Source organism: Erythrolamprus reginae, chromosome 3 (assembly GCF_031021105.1).
Source record: "Erythrolamprus reginae isolate rEryReg1 chromosome 3, rEryReg1.hap1, whole genome shotgun sequence".
NCBI classification, from domain to species: domain Eukaryota; kingdom Metazoa; phylum Chordata; class Lepidosauria; order Squamata; family Dipsadidae; genus Erythrolamprus; species Erythrolamprus reginae.
The window spans coordinates 78,649,242-78,669,038 of NC_091952.1; the positions used below are offsets into that span (position 1 = coordinate 78,649,242).

Below are 19,797 nucleotides of genomic sequence, written 5' to 3' on the forward strand. Positions count from 1 at the left end.
GGGGGAACATAGGTGATTGTCAAACTACCACTATCACAGTCACTTAGTGACCATTTGAGTTTAGAATGGGCCTCCAGGTGGTACTTATGATCCAATTCCGTTGTCCAGGAGCCTTTGGTGATCATGTGGCCAAATGTTGGGCTCTTGGAACCAGCTCACATTTATGGCTGTTTTGACATTATTTTGCAATCATGTAACCATATTTTTTGTATGTTTTCCCCAAAACTGACATTTATTTAAGTTTTTGGCAAAACCAGCTCATAACAAACCACCACAAAAAAATGGTCATAAAATTGGGTCAATCATGTGGATAACCAATTTTATGATCATTGTGACTTATGACTCTAATAATGAACCGTCTTTAATATAGTCTTAAATCAAGTACAGTGATACCTCTACTTAAGAACTTAATTTGTTCCATTCCCAGGTTCTTAAGTAGAAAAGTTTGTAAGTAGAAGCAATTTTTCCCATAGGAATCAATGCAAAAGCAAATAATGCGTGCAAACCCATTAGGAAAGAAATAAAAGCTTGGAATTTGGGTGGGAGGAGGAGGAGGAAGAAGAGGAAAAGGCTGATGAAGGAAGAAGGTGAGGTGAGGAGAATAAAAAAAATCCAAAATTTTAAGGCTTAAAAAAAAAAGAGGGACTCTGAGGCGGCAAGGAGGAGCACGCACCTACCATACACCCAGCACGAGGCTGCGTCCCATATACTGCGCCAGAGAGAGAAACCCAGGGGGAATGGCAGGAAACTGGCTGGGCCTTCATGCCGCTCTCAAATTTCCTGGGAAATTTTTCCTGGCTAGGGTTCTTAAGTAGAAAATGGTTCTTAAAAAAGAAGAGGCAAAAAAATCTTGAACACCCAGTTCTTATCTAGAAAAGTTCTTAAGTAGAGGCGTTCTTAAGTAGAGGTACCACTGTATCTGTATTGAAAAATTGAGGGGTGTTTATTCACCTATTATTTTAGTTTCTAAAAATCACACAATTGCCAAATGAGGAGTTTGTTTTAGAGATGCATTTGATTTCCTTCTTGATGCTTAAAATGGAAGTGGTTTCTTTTTCTAGGGTTCAACTAAAACATCAAAAAGATGACTCAGTTGGCCCACAATGGATGTTTATTTTTATGCTCTAAAACTCTAGAGAAGAGTCAAGCTTCTTTGGGATGTTTTTTAATGATCAAATCATCCAAAGTACAGTGCAATTATGGAGTATTACATTTTCTACCTGTTTTGTCATGTCCTAATGTCAGTTGATGGAGCTATAACTCAGTTATTATGTCCTACAGCTTAGACCTCTGAAAAGAATCTAGAAATAATTTCTCTTCACTCTGAATTTTACAGAAATATTTTAAAATGTGTGCATGTATCATAACTTTTCTGAGAAATAGGAAGAAACAGAGAAGGAAAGATAATGGCTGATTTTTTTTTGTGCATTTTCCAATATGTAAGTTCTATTTAAGTGAACGACACTAAGATCCCACACTAACCATGCTTTTTAATACAAACTATGGTTTGCTTGGGTTGCACAGCAAATTAAGCCATAAGAAATAAATTTAGGGTTTACTTTGGGTAGAATCTGGATAAGCGAGCTACTGTTTGCTGACCATTTTGGAATAAGTTTCTTAGAAGCCCCAACTGGCATGAAATAAGTCATTTACTACGGGAATTATAATCCAGATCAATTCAGATTTGTTTAGTCTTTTTAAACCATACATTACTTCATAATTGTGTCCTGCTTTGAAATATTTACAATTAAAATAGAAGATGTTCTGCAAAACCTGAAACAACTCTTAAACAGTAATGGCTAATACAGTGATCCCTCGATTTTCGCAGGGGTTACGTTCCCAGACTGTCCGCGAAAGTTGAATTTCTGTGAAGTAGAGATGCGGAAGTAAAAACACCATTTTTGGCTATGGACAGCCAAAAACTACCCCCACACACCCTTTTCCAAGGCCGCACAAGGAGTCGGGCTTGAAGTTGGGGGCGGGGAGCGACGAAAGTGCTGAGGCCGGCAAAGATTGTTTTGAATGTCGGCCGCCCCCGCCCCCCCACCCCCCCAGCGCCTCCGGCCCTCTCGCCGCTACCCCCCCCCTGCCCGATCCGCCCCTCTCACCGAATTTCTTGGGACATGGGTCCTCCTGCAGCAGCGCTGGTGGCTACAGCTTCTTATCCTCCTCATTCGGCCGCTAGCTGCTCTGAGAATGCCCGCCCCGCCCCTCTCACAGTCACTTAGCTGAGAGCGTTTTCGTCCCAGCTATCAGCGAGGGGGCTGCAGGAGAGGTGGGGCAGGCATTCTCACAGAGAGGGAGAGAGAGAGGGAGAAAGAGAGAGAGAGAGCAAGAGGGGGGAGAGTGGAAGGTAGAGAGAGAGAGAGAGAAATGATAGAAAAAAGTGGAGAGAAAAAGAGAAATGAGAAAATGATTGAAACAGAGAATGACAGGAAAGAGAGAAAGAGAGAGAAGTGACTCTTGGTGATGTATGACGTTATCAGGTGGGAAAAACCGTGGTATAGAAAAAAAACCACAGAGTATTTTTTAATTAATATTTTTTGAAAAACCGTGGTATAGCCGTTTCGCGAAGTTTGAACCCGCGAAAATCGAGGGATCACTGTATCTACCCTGTTTACCCCCAAATAAGACATCCCCTGATAATAAGCCCAATCAAACTTTTGAGTGCATGACAATATGACCAAGCGCTTATTTCAGGGTTCAAAAAAAAAAAGAAGACAGGGTCTTATTTTTGGGGAAACACGGTACATTAAAGTGCATTGTTCTATATCCCATTAATTCAATTTTCATTCTGTCATTTGGTTCATATAATACATTGTTTCCAATTGTCCTTTGGTTTCATCAGTAGATCATCCTTTGTTTGCCTTTATTATCTAAAACATTTTGTGTCTTCCATATATGCTCCATTTATGTTTCATCCTTCTTTAAGCTGTACAGGTAGTCCTCGACAACATTCCCATTGCTAAGTGAGGCAGTTGTTAAGTAAGTTGTGCCTCATTTTATGACCTTTTTTGGCATAATTGTTAAACAGATTACTTTTGTTCAATTAATCACACAGTCATTAAGTAAGTCTGGCTTCCCTCACTGACTTTGCTGGTTGAAAGCCATCTGGGAAGGTTACAAATGGTGATCTCATGATCCCATGACATTGCAACCATCATAAATACATGTCAGATGCCAAGCATCCAAATTTTGATTACATGATCATTGGGTTGTTGTAAATGTGAAAATAGGTCATAAATCCCTGTTTTAATGCCCGTGTAACTTCAAATAGTCACTAAACGAATGAGGACTGCCTGTACTTAAACTTCACTTGAGGACATGCTAAGATGGGTTTTATGTTCTTTGATGATTAAGGAACAAGAAGGAGCTTGCAGTCTTTACTCTCCAGTATTAATTGTTGTGGTGAGTTTAGTGAATGTTATGAATTTATTCCATCCCATCACCATACAGAATGGTGGGTTATTCAAGCATGATTGACCCAAAGTTAGCTGGTGAATCTTTGTGGCCTTATCAATTCCTGTCTAACACCTTAACTCCTGTAACAAAATGTTTTGGAATGAAATGTTAAAGCAAGGGCCAATATCATTTGGAAAATCCTTCTCATGACAGTGCTTATGACTTCACCATTTAATTCTACACCACGAGGCAACTGAAAGTTGAGGGAAAGCCAACACTAGTTTGGAAAGTTGAATGAAACTTGAACATCTACGAGTCTAGGAAGATAACTGAGGGACTGCATGTTCTTTTTCATTTACTGAGAATCAGACGTGACTAAGTATATATTTAGCCACATGTGAAATCTTATCTCTATGTCCTAACCAGTTAATCCAAAAGCCCTGGAACTGTTGGCTTCCAAATTCTTCTGTTTGGGAGAAAGGAAAAATAAAATAATTTTTATCCACAAGTCTCCTGTCTGTTCAGAACAGTATCTTAATCTTTCTGTCCAGATGTCTGCAAGAATTACTTTAAGTGTGTGGGTATTAGACAGTCACTGGAAGTGACAATCAATCAACAAAAGAACGAATCAGCTGCTCAGAATTTGAATATAACTCCAAATGAACAACCAATCACACAGTCAACTGACCAAACTGGCACATTTTTATTTTATTTATTTATTCATTTGTCCAATACACAAATACATAGGAAGAAAATAGACATGTGGTAATATATATATAAGGGTAAAAGTGAACTTAGAGGAGAGGATATATGAAAGGAAGAGAATATATATGATAGGTGAAAGAGAGGAAAGACAATTGGATAAGCTAAGGAGAATAGGACAAGACAATTCTGTTGATGATGTTACTTAGTGTGGTAACCAAACGTTCAGAAACTAAATTGAAACAAGCTTGGAGAGCAAACCACTGCCAAAAATCTAAAACCTGAGCTACAAATATTTTCTATTATTTCAAAGCCATTGGAAGTGTTTAGATGCACAGCCTTTTTTCTCGCCCCCACAAATAAAGCTTACCAGCATGTTTGTAAAATCGTACCTCCCACTCAGATCAGGTACATATTAGAACTACAAGATGTTTTCTATCAATGACATTTTGGAAAATGTTATCTTACCTTTCATTTTTTTTCTCCCTTTGTTCCTAGCGTGGGGCAAGTTGTCAACATCAAAGCTAAAGTGAACCGAGCATTTAATACTAGCATGGAGGTATGTATGCTTCAACACTGTCTTGTGTGATTGTTTGCCTTGACTTTTTCTTACAGTTTTATATAATATAGTGTTAGAAAGTTATATAGGACAAGGATTCAGAGAAACCTCTGAGAAGAAAGCATGCGAGCAGCGATACATTTTGCATCTTTCGCCCAGTAAGTGATCAAATTCTTAGAGTTGATTGTGCACAAATCACAAATAAGGGACGGAATAACTAAAATAATATAATCATCATGCTTCATGCTGTTGCAAAAAACTTACAGGATTATGGAAATGTTTCTTGAGAAGGAGATACAACATTGGGAGAGAAGTTGTAGAAAAAGTTAAGACTGCACTGTATCTGGCAGGTTCACAGGCATCTTTAGAGTCTTAAAGCATTATACAAATGTTTATATTCCATATCAAGCATCCTGTCAGTGGAAAAAATAGTTTTGCCAGAAAGCAGATCAGACTTATAGATTTCTGCTTGGGGTGCAGCTTCAGTGTACAGTAGTCCCTCGCTATACCGCGCTTCACCTACTGCGGCTTCACTTCATTGCGGGTTTCTGAGGAAGTCGATTGGCAGATTTAAACAGCCTGCCGAACTCGATCGGCAGGTTTTTTTAAAAAAATATATATCTAAAATTGTAAATACAGTACTGTATTTAAATACTGTATCTAAAATAAATACTGTGTGGGAAGGGTTTATAAACACTTAAAACAATGAAAACGTACCAAACAATTACAATATAAATACTTAAATAAGTACTATCAGTTGATAAATTCCCCATCGCGGATTTCACCTATCGCGGCCAGGTCTGGAACGTAACACCAGCGATAGGTGAGGGACTACTGTAATCTAAATACAATTTGTGTATTGCATATCCCATAGCTGTTGTTGAGATTCACACAACAGCATTGTATCTAATAAAAATTGTATCTAACTCATCTAACTGTGCTTTTGGATTTGCTTCTGTAAGTCCTGCGATTTAACAACAACATTGCTAGGTTAGTATTTTGTGGAACACTCAAGAAACAGTAACGTAATAAATAACAGCATCCTGTTTGCTCAGGTGGGTTGGGAGAAGATGTGAGGGTCCTCCACTGAACATGTTGACTCAACCTCCACTGCCTTTTTTTAATCTCATTCAACAGAAAGATTTGATGGAGAGTTAGGTACTCCTTGAGTTATAACCGCACATAAGTGAGGTGGTGGTTATATGTGTCACACCCAAGTCTAGGACTTTTGTTTGCCATGGTTATTAAGAGAACCACTGCAATCGTTAAGTAAATCATGTGATTGTTGAGTGAATCCAGGTATCTCCCCATTGATTTTGCTTGTTTGGAAGCCAAACAGGTTGCAAATGGCATTCACCCCAGATCGCTGCAGCTGTTGTAAATTCAAGCCAGTTATCAAACACCCAAATTTTGATCACATGACCGCGAGGAATGCCATGACTGATGTAAATGCAAGTAGTAGTTGTAAGTCACTTTTTCCAGTGCCCTTGTAACTTCAAAAAGTCATTAAAGAATGATTGTAAGTCAAGTACTGACTGTATTTTCCATAGGGCAAATAGAGATCGCTGCACAAATCAATTATGTTTGGATAATATAAGCCCCTCTGCAGAATTTTTCTGTGATAAGACTTTGAAATTATCTTATGGAATTCCCTGCCATTGCAAGTATCCATTACTTCATAGTGGAAAAATCAGGAACCTGGAATTGCCAGCATGTTTCTTCTCATGTCCTCTATAAAAAATCAGTGTCCTGCATAGTATACAGCCTTTGATTTGTGATGTTATCCTCTATGTGGACTAGAACTTTGAGAATGTTCATTGAAAGTGTGTAAAACAGAAAAGCAACACTTTCCTGAATGCCAAAGGTTGTGCTATGCCTCTGTACAGAATTTGCATAACCCTCTCTTAATGTTAATTTTTCCTTTTAATTTTGATTGGTTTTTTTGTAATAATACACAAATACCCAAGGAGGCCATTTCCACTCCTTGTATTTGCAATTTGTCTTCCTTTGTAGGCAAAAGGAACAGTTTGATCTAAGAGATGTCAGGTTTTGTTTTGTGTTGTTTTGCTGCCTCGGAGAACAAAGTTGTGTACGATAATTCATTTGCTTAGAAAATGGTAGCAGATAGAATACAATTTTTGCACTGCCTTACTGTCTTCTAACCATCCAAAGTATGAATTGCCCAAACATTGGAACAAAACATAAAGATTGTGAGCAGTGCAGTTCCTTCAGGTGGTACAAAGTATCCCTTTGAGGAAGGGAACTATGGTATGCTTTTAATTGATTGATTGGTGAAAAGTAATAAATGCTAGGCTTTTTCTTTTTCTTTTTAAGAATCAGCCTTTCTCGTAGAGGGTTTTCATCTTTTCTCCTGGCAATGGTTTTCAGGTTGGGGTGCAGGTCAACTGTGAGGATATCCACAATGGTGAACAATGGAGTGTGTGCAAGGCATACGCAACATTTGTTGCTCAAGGAAAACCAGGAACTAAGGTACGTGTAGAAACAAAGAAATACTTAATTTCTCTCACCTTTCTCTCTCTCTCTCTCTCTCTCTCTCTCTCTCTCTCTCTCTCTCTCTCTCTCTCTCTCTCTCTCTCCCTCTCTCCCTCCCTCCTTCTTTGGAAGAAAGTATGGAGAACTTGATTGCATTGTGATCCTTAGCATCTGTTTACAAGAAGTAACCTTCATTTTTTTCCTCTGGCCGAGATGTGAAATATTTGTTTTCATGTTCTTTATTTACTCCATCCATACAAAGCTCCACTTCTCTGGGTGGCTGTCAAGGTTTAAAACAATTAACAAAGGAAGATGGTAAAGTGATAAAATCTAATAACATAAAACATTGCACCAGAGACCACAAGTCAATCAGACAGCAAAATCATCAGGCTTTCTGGCTCCATTCCTGAGTGAAGAACCAAGTCTTTAGGGCCTTCTTAAAATTATGATTTATATGCAACATCACTGCTGGGTAATGCATGGGGGCATCAAGATATTTTAACTCCTATGTGGTTTATAAGCACATCAAGTTAAAAGAAATTAAACATACCCTTGAATCAAGTTACGATTTGGTTGTAGTGACTCATGAGCCCAAACCTACAGTTCTCTTGGCTGTATACCAGAATGCTTTGCCATTGACTTGACCCTAGATGCCTTTTGATTTTCCATCCTAATATATCTTTTGGTGGCTTCCCATCCATTTACTAATTAGTACTAATCCTGCTGGCTTTTTTGAGATCAGCTGAGGTGAGCTTGGTGCTTCGTTTGTTTATACATTTCTGAAAAGAGTTCTGCAGTACTGAAATGATGCTATTGCTCATTTATTTTCAGAATGTGTACGTTGGTGCAGAGTGGCAAACATATTGGCAGTGTGGTTTGATTGATGGGGTGATACCAAATTAAAGTTGATTGCACAGTATTTGTAAATTATGCCAAGAATGAAACTCCTTGAATCTTTATGAAGCAGGAAGTCTGGCTATGATGAAAATTGTTTGAAAATAAGTATATATGAGTTTACAATGAAACTAACAGTCCTCAACTATACACTAAACTAAAGAGAATTTCAAAATGTTATTTGTATGTAGCTGTGTTTGTGTGAGTATATGTCCATGCATGCCTTATGATTTATTATACTTTATGGGTTTTTAAAAGATTTTTAATTAGTTAATTGGATTAAGATATTGTGTATTGTGTATTTATATATTGTGAGCCACCCTGAGTCTTTGGGGAGGAGTAGCATAGAAATCCAATAAATAAAGAAATAATAAAATGTGCGCATATCTTATGATTCTTGATGAACATATCTTTTTTTTTATGTACACAGAGCATAGGCACCAAGACAAATTCCTTGTGTGTCCAATCACACTTGGCCAATTAAAAAAAATCCCTATTTTATTCTATTCTGTTCTATTCCTAATGTGTATACATACCGTATATTGCTGTTGTTACATTGCTTCTTTTTTTTCCTTCTGATTTTTTCCCCATAAGAAAAAACAAAGCAAAATTCCTTTCAAAACTAAACTAAACAGCATGAATTATTCTGCAGACTGCATTGACTTGGAGCATAATGACAAGTTGAGTTCCGCTGGGATCTGTCTTGGAGCCAGTATTGTTCAATATTTGTTTTAAAAAAGTTATCTGAATGATAGGATTGATAGGCAACTTATGAAATATGGTGGGGTGCTGGGCACTCTTTGAGCTTGGTTGTTTTCTTGCAGACCCAAAGTAGGTAACCTCGTCACTAGTAGCATCAGCAGTTTAGTTACCTAGTTTGGCTAAAGAAAACAACCAAGCTCAAAGAGCACCAACAACTTCTCATTTCAACCCTGAGCTGCAAATATTCTCCTTTATCAATACTTCCAACATTCGAAGGATTGGCCAATGCCAAAAATAAGATTGAAGTGTAATCTGGACAGGTTGAAAAACAGAGAGGATTAGTTTTGCCCATTAAGGTGTTAGACCCTGCTCAAAAAAATAAAGGGAACACTTAAAAAAACAGAATATAACTTCAAGTAAACTTCTGTGAAATCAAACTGTCCACTTGGGAAGCAACACTGATAGACAATCAATTTCATATGCGGTTGTGCAAATGGAATAGTTGTGCAAATGAAATATTCAATGAGAATATTTCATTCATTCCGATCTAGGATGTGTTATTTGAATGTTCCCTTTATTTTTTTTGAGCAGTATATTTAGGGAGAGAAAATGTAGAAGTCACATGTGAGAAGGCGGTCCAGGGTTTGGAAACATTGCATCTAAGAAGGATTTAGGTGTGGCCATTGAAAGTTGAACAAGTACTGTGAAACAGCTACTAGAAGGGCTATCATAGTACTGGGCGAAGTAGAAAATCAAATCTGTTAGTGTAGGAGTGTCAAACTCGCATTGTTGTCACATAACATATTGCGACTTTTCCCCTCTTCACTAAACTGGAATGAGCGTGGACAGTGTGTGATGCATCTGGCCTGCAGGCCCATGAGTTTGACACCCCTGCATTAGAGTATCAAAGAAATGTAAAGTCATTATTCCTGTCTATTTGGCATTGGTGACATTACACCTAGAGTACAGCATAAGATTCTGGGCACCATCTTTCCAGAAAGAGATTTACAGGATAAAGAAAATTCTTGGATATTGGGGTGGGGGGAAAACTAAGCTGAGATAAACCTGCTTATTATTTCAAGGCAGACCCTGGAGTTATAGATTAGACCAGGAAGCTATATCTAATAAGTTAATATAACCAGGGCCCTTTTATAATTCAAACATCATCACTGTTGTAAACTTGATTTGTGAATTTAAAACACACTGGCAGACCATGGGGAGACATACAAAGTAGACCTCTCAGGATTTAAGTAAGCCATATCTCTTTTACAGGGGCAGATTTTTCTGTCCACAAATTGCTTGGATATGTTTCTGTCATCCCATCATTATTAATGTGTACTTTCATATGCAGCCAAATCAATAATTCTTTTTGAAGCTGCATTAAGTAATATATCTGGGCATACCAAAGCCAAATTACATATTTATGTTAGCAGCAAGTTTCAATATTGTGCTCAGGACAAGGCATGTCCTTTTTGTAAACTAGAAGCAATTGTATAGGAAAAGGATTTAATTTTTCCAGGTACTTACCCGCTAAGAACCCCCTTCATCTCACAAAAGTGATTCTTGAAAATTATTTCATATCTTCTGTTCCATTCAAGAGAATAGAATATTTATTAGGAGCATGCACTGATCCATATGCTAAGATATAAAGGTGGTTTACAGAATACAGAATTACAGAGTTGGAAGGGACTTTGGAGGTCTTCTAGTGAAACCCTCTACCCAAACAGAAGTCCTTATAGCATCCCAGACAAATGCCTGTCCAGTGTCTTCCTGAAAAGCTCCAGTGTTGGAGCACCTACAACTTCTGAAGGCAAACCATTCTGTTGATTAATTGTTCTCACCATCAGGAGATCTCTTCTTATCTCTAGGTTGAATACCTCCATTTGGAACAATTGTGAATGCTCAGATAATAACTGTCAGCTGTAGGCTCATACACTAGGAGCTCTCTACATTTCTGGGCTCATACATTAGGAGCTGTTTGATCCCAGAAAACCATATTTAACTGGGTACTACTGACCAGTGTTAGGTACATGTTCTGTCGAGCTCTCTGGCAGACTCCTCCCAAAACTTCACAGGTACAAATTTCAGACACACACACGTTTGAAAATTCAAAACAATGTTCTTTATAATGAAAATTCACTTAAACTAAGCCCTCTTTTGGTATAGCAAAGAGCACAGGTCTCCAAACAAAGTGGTAATTTGTATAAGTCCCTTATCAGTTCTGTGATACTTAGCTTGCAGCTGTGAGGCAATTCACAGTCCTTCTTCTTTCACAAAGTGAAACACACTTTGCTCTGGTTTAGTTTCCAAGCGGGGAAAAATCAGCACACAAAAGGTCAAAGTCAGTAAAGCAGTCAGGAAACACAACGATCAGATAATCCTCCACAATGGCCAAACCCACAGGCTGCTATTTATAGCAGCCTCACTAATTACCACAGCCCCACCTAACTACAGGTGGCCTCATTTTCTTTGATAATAATCTCTCAGTTGTTGTTGCCTATGTTCTGAATCCAAGGAGGAGCTAGATAATTGATTTCCTTCTGAGTTGTCTGCCACACTCTCCTCCTCCCTGTCACTCATGTCTTCTTGGTCAGAGGAGCCTTCATCAGCAAATTCCACCGGGGGCAAAACAGGCCTGCTGCATGTGGATGTCTCCCCCACATCCACAGTCCTTGGGGCAGGAGCTGGGCCAGAGCTGACCACAACAGGTACATATGCATGCATGCTCCAAGTCACATATTCCATTTTAAATCTACATCACTGGCCAGTTCTAGAATTCCTTGAATCTTAACAGAAAAACAGGAATAACAGAATGACAGAGTTGAGAGGGACCTTGGAGTCTTCTAGTCCAACCTCCTTATTCAGCTTTTGCAGATGGGGACAATTCAAACTACAGAACCCATCCAAGTGAACAACCAAAGAGCGTGGGAAGAACATCAAGAGGCTATGTGCGTAAGCTCTAAGGTTCTAAGCACAGCTACTCTACAGTTATTAGACCACCTGGGTGTAAGGGCAGATTTGAGATGCAATACTTTAGACAAGCGAATTGGTCTGGAGTGAGAGCGAGGCATGTTACGTATTCTCTTTCCTTTCTCTTAGATAAAGTTAAAGCTCCTGGATCCTCAAACAGAAGAGGAGAAAACTGAATACAGCATTGCTGCTGAACGTCGCCGTATGAGACTGGCGCATACAGACACAATGAAAGACCTTCTTACGAATAGCCCTGTGCAAGCTGGTAGAGTATCTTCTCGTGTTCTTTCTAGGGTTTCAGCTGCATGGCATGGGTTTCCTTTCCTTTCATTTTACATTATCTCTATCATTTTAAAACAATTCCTTCTATGAATGAATCCCTATGAGAGGAATCAGTCCGATCAATATTTATATTGGCAAGGTCTGCTCTGGTTCGGGAAATAGGACTCAACCATTCAAAATGCAGAAAGATGACCTTATCGTTGTTGGCTATTTGGGAAGCATGGGCTTCACTGATAATTGGAGGTGACCCATAGATGCATGGGGAACTTTATTTAAGTTTATTTCAGTATATGAAACCAGTCTTCCCAGTTTGTACTGGTGGTAATTACACTGGGCTTCACTGATAATTGGAGGTGACCCATAGATGCATGGGGAACTTTATTTAAGTTTATTTCAGTATATGAAACCAGTCTTCCCAGTTTGTACTGGTGGTAATTACACTGGGCTTCACTGATAATTGGAGGTGACCCATAGATGCATGGGGAACTTTATTTAAGTTCATTTCAGTATATGAAACCAGTCTTCCCAGTTTGTACTGGTGGTAATTACATTCAGCCAGTCTGGTGTAGTAGTCAAAGCATTGGCTAGAAACTGAGAGACCAAGAGTTCTAATCCAGCCTCGGGCACTGTTGTGGTTAGTTCTGGCCAAGCTCCTGCCCCAAGGAATGTGGATGTGGGGGAGAAATCCACATGCTGCAGGCCTATTTTGCTCCCAGTGGAATCTGCTGATGAAGGCTCCTCTGACCAACAAGACATGAGTGACAGGGAGGAGGAGAGTGTGGCAGACAGCTCAGAAGGAGATCAATTATCTAGCTCCTCCTTGGATTCAGAACAAGAGTTAATGATACAGCCACGCATGCGGGGAGCGATGCATAGGCAGCAACAACTGAGAGATTATTAATAAAGAAAATGAGGCCACCTGTGGTTGGGTGGGGCTGTGGTAATTAGTGAGGCTGCTATAAATAGCAGCCTGTGGGTTTGGCCATTGTGGAGGATTATCTGATCCTTGTGTTTCGTGCCTGCCTTGCTGACTTCGACCTTTGTGTGCTGATTTTCCCCCGCTTTGAAACTAAACCAGAGCAAAGTGTGTTTCACTTTGCAAAAGAAGAAGGACTGTGAATTGCCTCACAGCTGCAAGCTAAGTATCACAGAACTGATAAGGGACTTGTACAAATTACCAGTTTGTTTGGAGATGAGTGCTCTTTGCTATACAAAAAGAGTGCTTAGTTTATTTGCATTTTCGGTATAAAGAACATTGTTTTGAATTTTCAAACGTGTGTGTGTCTGAAATTGTATCTGTGTCTTTTCGGGGGGATTGTACCAGAGAGCTCGACAGAACAGGCACAAAGCTAGCTGGGTGACTTTGGACTAGTTGAGATATCTATCATTCATCTTTCTCTTCTCTCTCTGCCCTTCTCCTTCCCTCTCTCCCCCCCTTCTGAAAATCTTTGCAATAAAACTGCAGGAATTAGTTCAGGGACGGGTTCCTCTTGCCTTTTCCTACCAGTGTGCTGCATGCACATCATTTAGCGTGATTTTGCTTCAGCGCATACGCAGAGGGACGATTTTACTTTTGCGCATGCTGAGAGAGCCGAAAAATCGCCGACAATTAGAAAAAAAAAGAGATGGTGATACGTTCAAACTGGCAAAGACAGCCCTGGAGCTGTCGCACCAAAATTGCACAATTTTAGAGTCACTGAGAGTTTTCCTATAGTAGTAAATTACATGGGAACTTTGATTTTATGTTGCATTGTAGAGATAATCTTTTGACCTTGTTGCATCTTGTTGATATTAAAAAAAACCCAATATTTCTGGTGGCATCTCCTAGTAAACATGGTAGTTAAGAATGCCATATAGCTCATCCATGTGGTTGTGATAGTGGAAAGTGCTACTAAAAAGTTACCTTTGCCCTATAGTTGTTGAATCCACAAAAGAACACAGTTATAATAGACAGGATGTCCATCTCTGGCCTGGAATCAATTCACTAAAATTGACAAGCTATTTGTTGTGGCCTTCCAGCAACCCGTGCAGCCAGGGCCTTTGGAACCTCCAGCACCTCTTGGCAGTGATGGGAAAGGAGGGGCTACTCCTTTCCTGAATGCAAGAGTATGCAGAACTGCCAAGAGGCAAGAAGGTTTACTCCGGAGGAGGTCTCCTCGAGAGTAGAACTGCAGGCTAATTGGCCATGCCCTTAGACTACTTAAGTCCTAATCACACTGAGCATAGTTGCAGGGAACAACATTGCTTCTGAATCTTGACTTCTGCGTTTCCAGTTTGCATTCCAGCACGGATCTTGTTTCTTGCATTTTCTAGTTTGGGGACTTGTGTCAAGTACAGTAACACTTGACAATTACCTCTTGGACTTCACCCAGCTGTTAAGATTGTGTATTAACAGCTGGGGTTTTTGAACAGAATAACTTCTGCCTTTCTTTTGCTTTTTACGCTCCTAAGTATTAGGAGATTTTGCGTTAATTACTAAAACAAGGTGTGATAGGACATTTGTCTGTGCGTAATTATTTGGGGGCTCGGCACTAAGGCAGAACACTATTTCAGGAAAGTGAGCAATGATGCCACCAGCTGTGCTAGATACCTTGGATCAGCTAAGCTGCAGAGCTGATCTTAATTGCGGTACCAATAATTCATGAAGCCCCCAATACAGGAAGTTGTTGGTTCCATTAATTCCACCTGTTGCACTGCAAGGGGTGGAATTAATGGAACGAATATAATCATAAAGCACTAAACAGCAATAAGAAGCAGAGATGATTTTAGCACATCCACTGCCCAAAAGAGGAATTGGAACTGCTTGGAATCCATACTAGAGAAGAAGAAATAGTCATAGCTCCCTTTTATATTTTGGCTACTTTCTTGCTTCGTGCTTGCTTCATTTAGTTCAGAGATGTGCAGCTTGAAGCAACATGAAGCCTCAAAATATGACAATAAGCTGAATCCAGATTGTAATTTAAACCTGAGAGTAGAAAGATACATTTCCATATAGTCACATGCAAAAGTGTAGGTACCATTATTTCAGTAGTGGGTTTTTGCTGGTGCCCTAGGAGATTCCATTCCGGTAACAGCCGCCAGATTTTGTAATTTGCAAGTGACTGCTTTGGTGCCGTCTTCGCCGGTCCATCGGATGGTGCCATTTTTTTCCTGAATTTTTGGGCCTTATTTGCTTCCTGCACATGCACAGAGGCAAAATCTCATGAGTAGTGATGGGCGAACCCAACGGTGTTTGGGTTTGGCAAGTTCGGCCGAATTTTACGTAAAATTCAGCTGAACCCGAACTCAAACGAGGAATCCCTCCCACGAAGAGATTCCAGGGGCGGAGCTTTGACGTCACTGGCAGGTTGCTAAGGACGCCAAGGTGATTACTTCCTAGATTCCATGGAATCCAGGAAGTGATTATCTTGGCGTCCTTAGCAACCTGCCGGTGACGTCAAAGGTCCGCCCCTGGAACATCTTCGTGGGAGGGATTCCCCAGCTCCTTCAAAGGGAGGTCTTCATGTAAAAATAAACATGTTATTTTTACATGAAGATCTCCCTTTGAAGGAGCTGGGGAATCCCTCCCAGAAAGAGATTCCGGAGGTGGAGCTTTGACATCACCGGCAGGTTGCTAAGGACGCCAAGGTGATCACTTCCTGTCTTCCATGGAATCCAGGAAGTGATCACCTTGGTGTCCTTAGCAACCTGCCAGTGATGTCAAAGCTCCGAACGCCAAACACGACCCTGAACTTTGCCCGAAGTTTGAACAAATTTCGGGTTCGGTTTCGGCATACTGAACACCGCAAAATTCGGTACGGACCCGAATTGTGCGGGTTTGGTTCGCCCATCACTACTCATGAGGGGATACTCGGGCATGTGAGATTTCAGTTATTTTTTGCTTCCGCACCCGCGTGGAAGGAAAAAATTGCCGAAATCGGCTGCATTCGTCTATTCGTATCCTTCAATTAATCCTTAAATGAATGGGAAGTACACAATCTCTAAGTTGAATGCTATAGATGCTCTTGAATGAAGGCAAATATACTTTTCTCAGAATGAAGTTTCCAAAAGATGCGCTAATTAATTCATGAGCCACGAGCCAAGCTTCAAAAGAAATACATTCCATTTATTAGGAGCAACATTCTGTCAATATTCCGATGGAGTCAGAACTGATCTCACATAATTTACAGATCCCCATAACCTTGTCTACCCCCTCTCCTTGGACATGTCATAAATTATATTCTCCAACAAACCACACATTGGCAGGCTGTGAAACCCACACACCCTCCTGCTGACTCCGGTAACTTAGGACACAATCTGTAGAAAGGTATTTGTGGAATGTATCTTCAGTTTGGGCAACCAAGCAGCTCCTTCAGTGTCCCCCCCCCCTCCTATTTATGGCAACTTGAAACCTTTGCAAGTTGACAGTGCAGTATTATCACTGGAACCAGATGTTTTTGTCTTCCGAGTTTTTGGATTCATGCTGGAGCTCATCTTCAGGGGAACCTCTCCCTACCTAGCCTTCTCTGTAGGATAGAGAGGATTCACCTGAAGATGGGCTCCAACAAGAATCTTAAACATTGGAAGACAAGCCCTCTGGTCCAGGTGATTGATCCAGATTGGATCTTGCAGTGTTAGATGCTACTGACCCCTTACTATGCAAGACAACAGGTTGACAGCAGCTACTGTCTTCTTCTCCGTGAGATAAAGCTTACACAAAATGGAGATCGAAGATGAAAGCAGAGACCTTGCTTCAAGTGCCAACCTGGTAATTTAACTCTGAAAAGGTATACTTCTGATGAAATGTAACATTCCCCCCTAATAGATCTCGACAATAGAGACTCCAAAGTGACCATACCTGCTAACAAGACCAGAGTGGAAAGCGTGGAACTTATTTTACCTCCGCATGCCAATCATCAAGGGAACACGTTTGGTGGGCAGATCATGGCATGGATGGAAAACGTGGCCACAATAGCAGCAAGGTGGGTGCCTGTTGAGGGGAAAATGGAATGATGGTGGTTGCTTAAAATCTTAACTGTGGCTTTATATTTAATTAGGACTGAATTATAGTTAAATGGATGAATTTACTGCCTGCTTTTTTTCACGGGGGGATTCCCATTCCACCATAGGTTGATAATACAGAGTCCCCAGGGCTGTGGTGGCAAACCTATGGCACAGGTGCCACAGGTGGCACACGGAGCCATATCTGCTGGCACACAAGCCGTTGCCCTAGCTTAGCTCCAATGTGCGTGTGTGTGCCAGCCAGCTATATTTTGGCTCACACAAAGGCTCTGGAAAGCGTTTTGGACTTCCAGAGAACCTCCAGGGAAGCTTTTGCAGCTTGAGGAGGGCGAAACACGAGCCTACTGAGCTAACCAGAAGTTGGGAAACAGGCCGTTTCCAGCCTCCTTCTCTTTTCTAGGCTAGCCATGCCTAGTTCCTGCAACCATTCTTCATATGTTTTAGTCTCCAGTACCCTAATCATCCTGGTTGCTGTCTGATGCACTCTTTGTAGAGTCTCAACATCTTTTTTATAGTGTAGTGATCAATACTCTAGGTGTGCAATACTCTAGGTGTGTTCCTACTAAGGCTTTATAGAGTGGCATTAGTACCTCACTTGGTACTAATACACGCGGGTCGCCCAGAAAGTAATGCACCACTTTTTTTTCTTCAACAATTATTTATTGAACACAATGAAACTTACACACAAGAAAGAACGATGTTTCTTCTACATTCCCTATTTTTCCACGTAGTCTCTGTCCTGTTCTATGGCCTTCCTCCAGTGAGACACAAAGGCATGTATGCCCTGTTGGTACCACTTCTTTTTCTGGTCACAATGCTATTTCTTTCAGTGTTGCTTCCTAAGTGGACAGTTTGATTTCACAGAAGTTTGATTTACTTGGAGTTATATTGTGTTGTTTAAGTGTTCCCTTAATTTTTTTTCCCAATAGTGTATATTGAAGTCTACTGAAGGTTGATAGCAGTGTGGAAACATTTGATCAATGATCATTATCAGTTTGCTAGCTTGATGTCTCACTGACTGCCTGGCTGCATGAATGTGTAAGCAGAAATGAGAGAATTGGCACAAGGTTTAAGAAGGCAGATGGGCTATAATCTGGATGAGATTAGGCTATTGTGATCACAGAGAGATCCATGTGCCATCAGAGAAATCTGGGACAGATTTGAGGATTATGAGACATAACATTTATTTGGAAATATTCTGTGTCCACCACAGCCTGATTGTTGAGATAATAAATGATATCATTGGATTTTTGGACTATGACTTAATATTGTAAAGATTTCATAAAATCAATAGGTAGTATTATAATAATTTTTCTCCATTTCTAGATTTGTCAGGCGGCATGAAAATGTAGGACCCAAATCAATTCTTGATTGGCCTGTTTATTATCATTACTTTATATATTCTTTATCTGGGCTTCCTGATTCTGTACATCTTCCATTCTTGCTTCAGTAGTAATAGTATCCCCACCGCACCCCTAATTGGATAAAAACAAGAATTGGGAGGAAGTTTATACTTTTTATTTATTTATTTTATTTATTTATTTTGTCCAATACATAATATACATTGAAGAGACTAGATATGTAATAATATAAGTAAAGAAAAGAATAGAAGAAAAGATATAAAAGTATAGATTAACATATTTGAAGGGAAGAAAAGATAAATGAGATAAGGAGAGACAATTGGACAGGGGACGGAAGGCACACTGGTGCACTTATGCACGCCCCTTACTGACCTCTAAGGAACCTGGAGAGGTCAATCGTGGATAGTCTAAGGGAAAAATGTTGGGGGTTAGGAGTTGACACTACTGAGTCAGGTAATGAGTTCCACGCTTCGACAACTTGGTTGCTGAAGTCATATTTTTTACAGTCAAGTTTGGAGCGGTTAATGTTAAGTTTGAATCTGTTGCGTGCTCTTGTGTTGTTGCGATTGAAGCTGAAGTAGTCATTGACAGGTAGAATGTTGCAGCATATGATATTGCGGGCAACGCTTAGATTGTGTTTTAGATGACGTAGTTTTAGGTGTCTGTATATACTGTATATATTTGTAAAAAAAACAACCATATAGTTTTGAAGGAAATTTATTGTCCAATCATTGGAAAAAGGGTAGAGAAGGCAAAACCAGCCTCTGTATATTTTTGAAAAATGGATGATATGGTCCTTTGTAAGGTTTGGAGTTATAATTCCTTATACCATTCAAATGCTCCAATTTAAGGTCACATTTGCAAGTATGTGTTACCTTGGGTTTATCTGCAGTTGATCTGGTGTTATTGTTCAGCATTTTTCACTGGACCTGATTTTCTTTTAACTATTATGGTAACAGTACTAATATGCTTTAGTGTAACTTGAATTTATTTGAGTGTGTTTCACATCCCCTCTCTTTGTTTGGTGTTTAACAATGCAGCTGAAATTGCAGTTGTGCTCTCCTCTCCTTCTGCAATTTCTGTAATGAAGGCAAGAGGTTAATTTCCAAGGACAATGGTGATGCACCTTTATGATTTGGCTAATACATTTCCCCTAGTTATTATCAGATCAAGGCAGATATATCTTTAAGTGTGATCCTGCTATAGACACATTGGAATTTCATTGGGGCACCAGGAAACATCCCTTCTTTTTATTTATTTATTTTTTTTATTTTTATTTATTTGTCAAACAATTATAGGGTGATAATTTGTACATATAAAACATTAGATGATAAAAAGTAGACAATAGGACAGGGACAGTAGGCACAATGGTGCGCTTTTACACGCCCCTTACAGACCTCTTAGAAAGGAGGAGAGGTCAATTGTAGATAG

At 39.9% G+C, this 19,797-nt stretch overlaps 1 protein-coding gene across 5 annotated transcripts in view; it reads left to right on the forward strand.

The window, feature by feature from the left end:
- Window positions 1–19,797, forward strand: part of ACOT11 (acyl-CoA thioesterase 11) — a 186,857-nt gene that overhangs the window by 134,447 nt on the left and 32,613 nt on the right. For all 5 annotated transcript variants that reach the window (XM_070745972.1, XM_070745973.1, XM_070745970.1 and 2 more), the window contains 4 exons: window positions 4,603–4,663; window positions 7,052–7,153; window positions 11,852–11,987; window positions 16,809–16,965. In XM_070745972.1, the coding sequence (XP_070602073.1) occupies window positions 4,603–4,663; window positions 7,052–7,153; window positions 11,852–11,987; window positions 16,809–16,965 (456 nt within the window). The remainder of the gene's footprint in view (window positions 1–4,602; window positions 4,664–7,051; window positions 7,154–11,851; window positions 11,988–16,808; window positions 16,966–19,797) is intronic.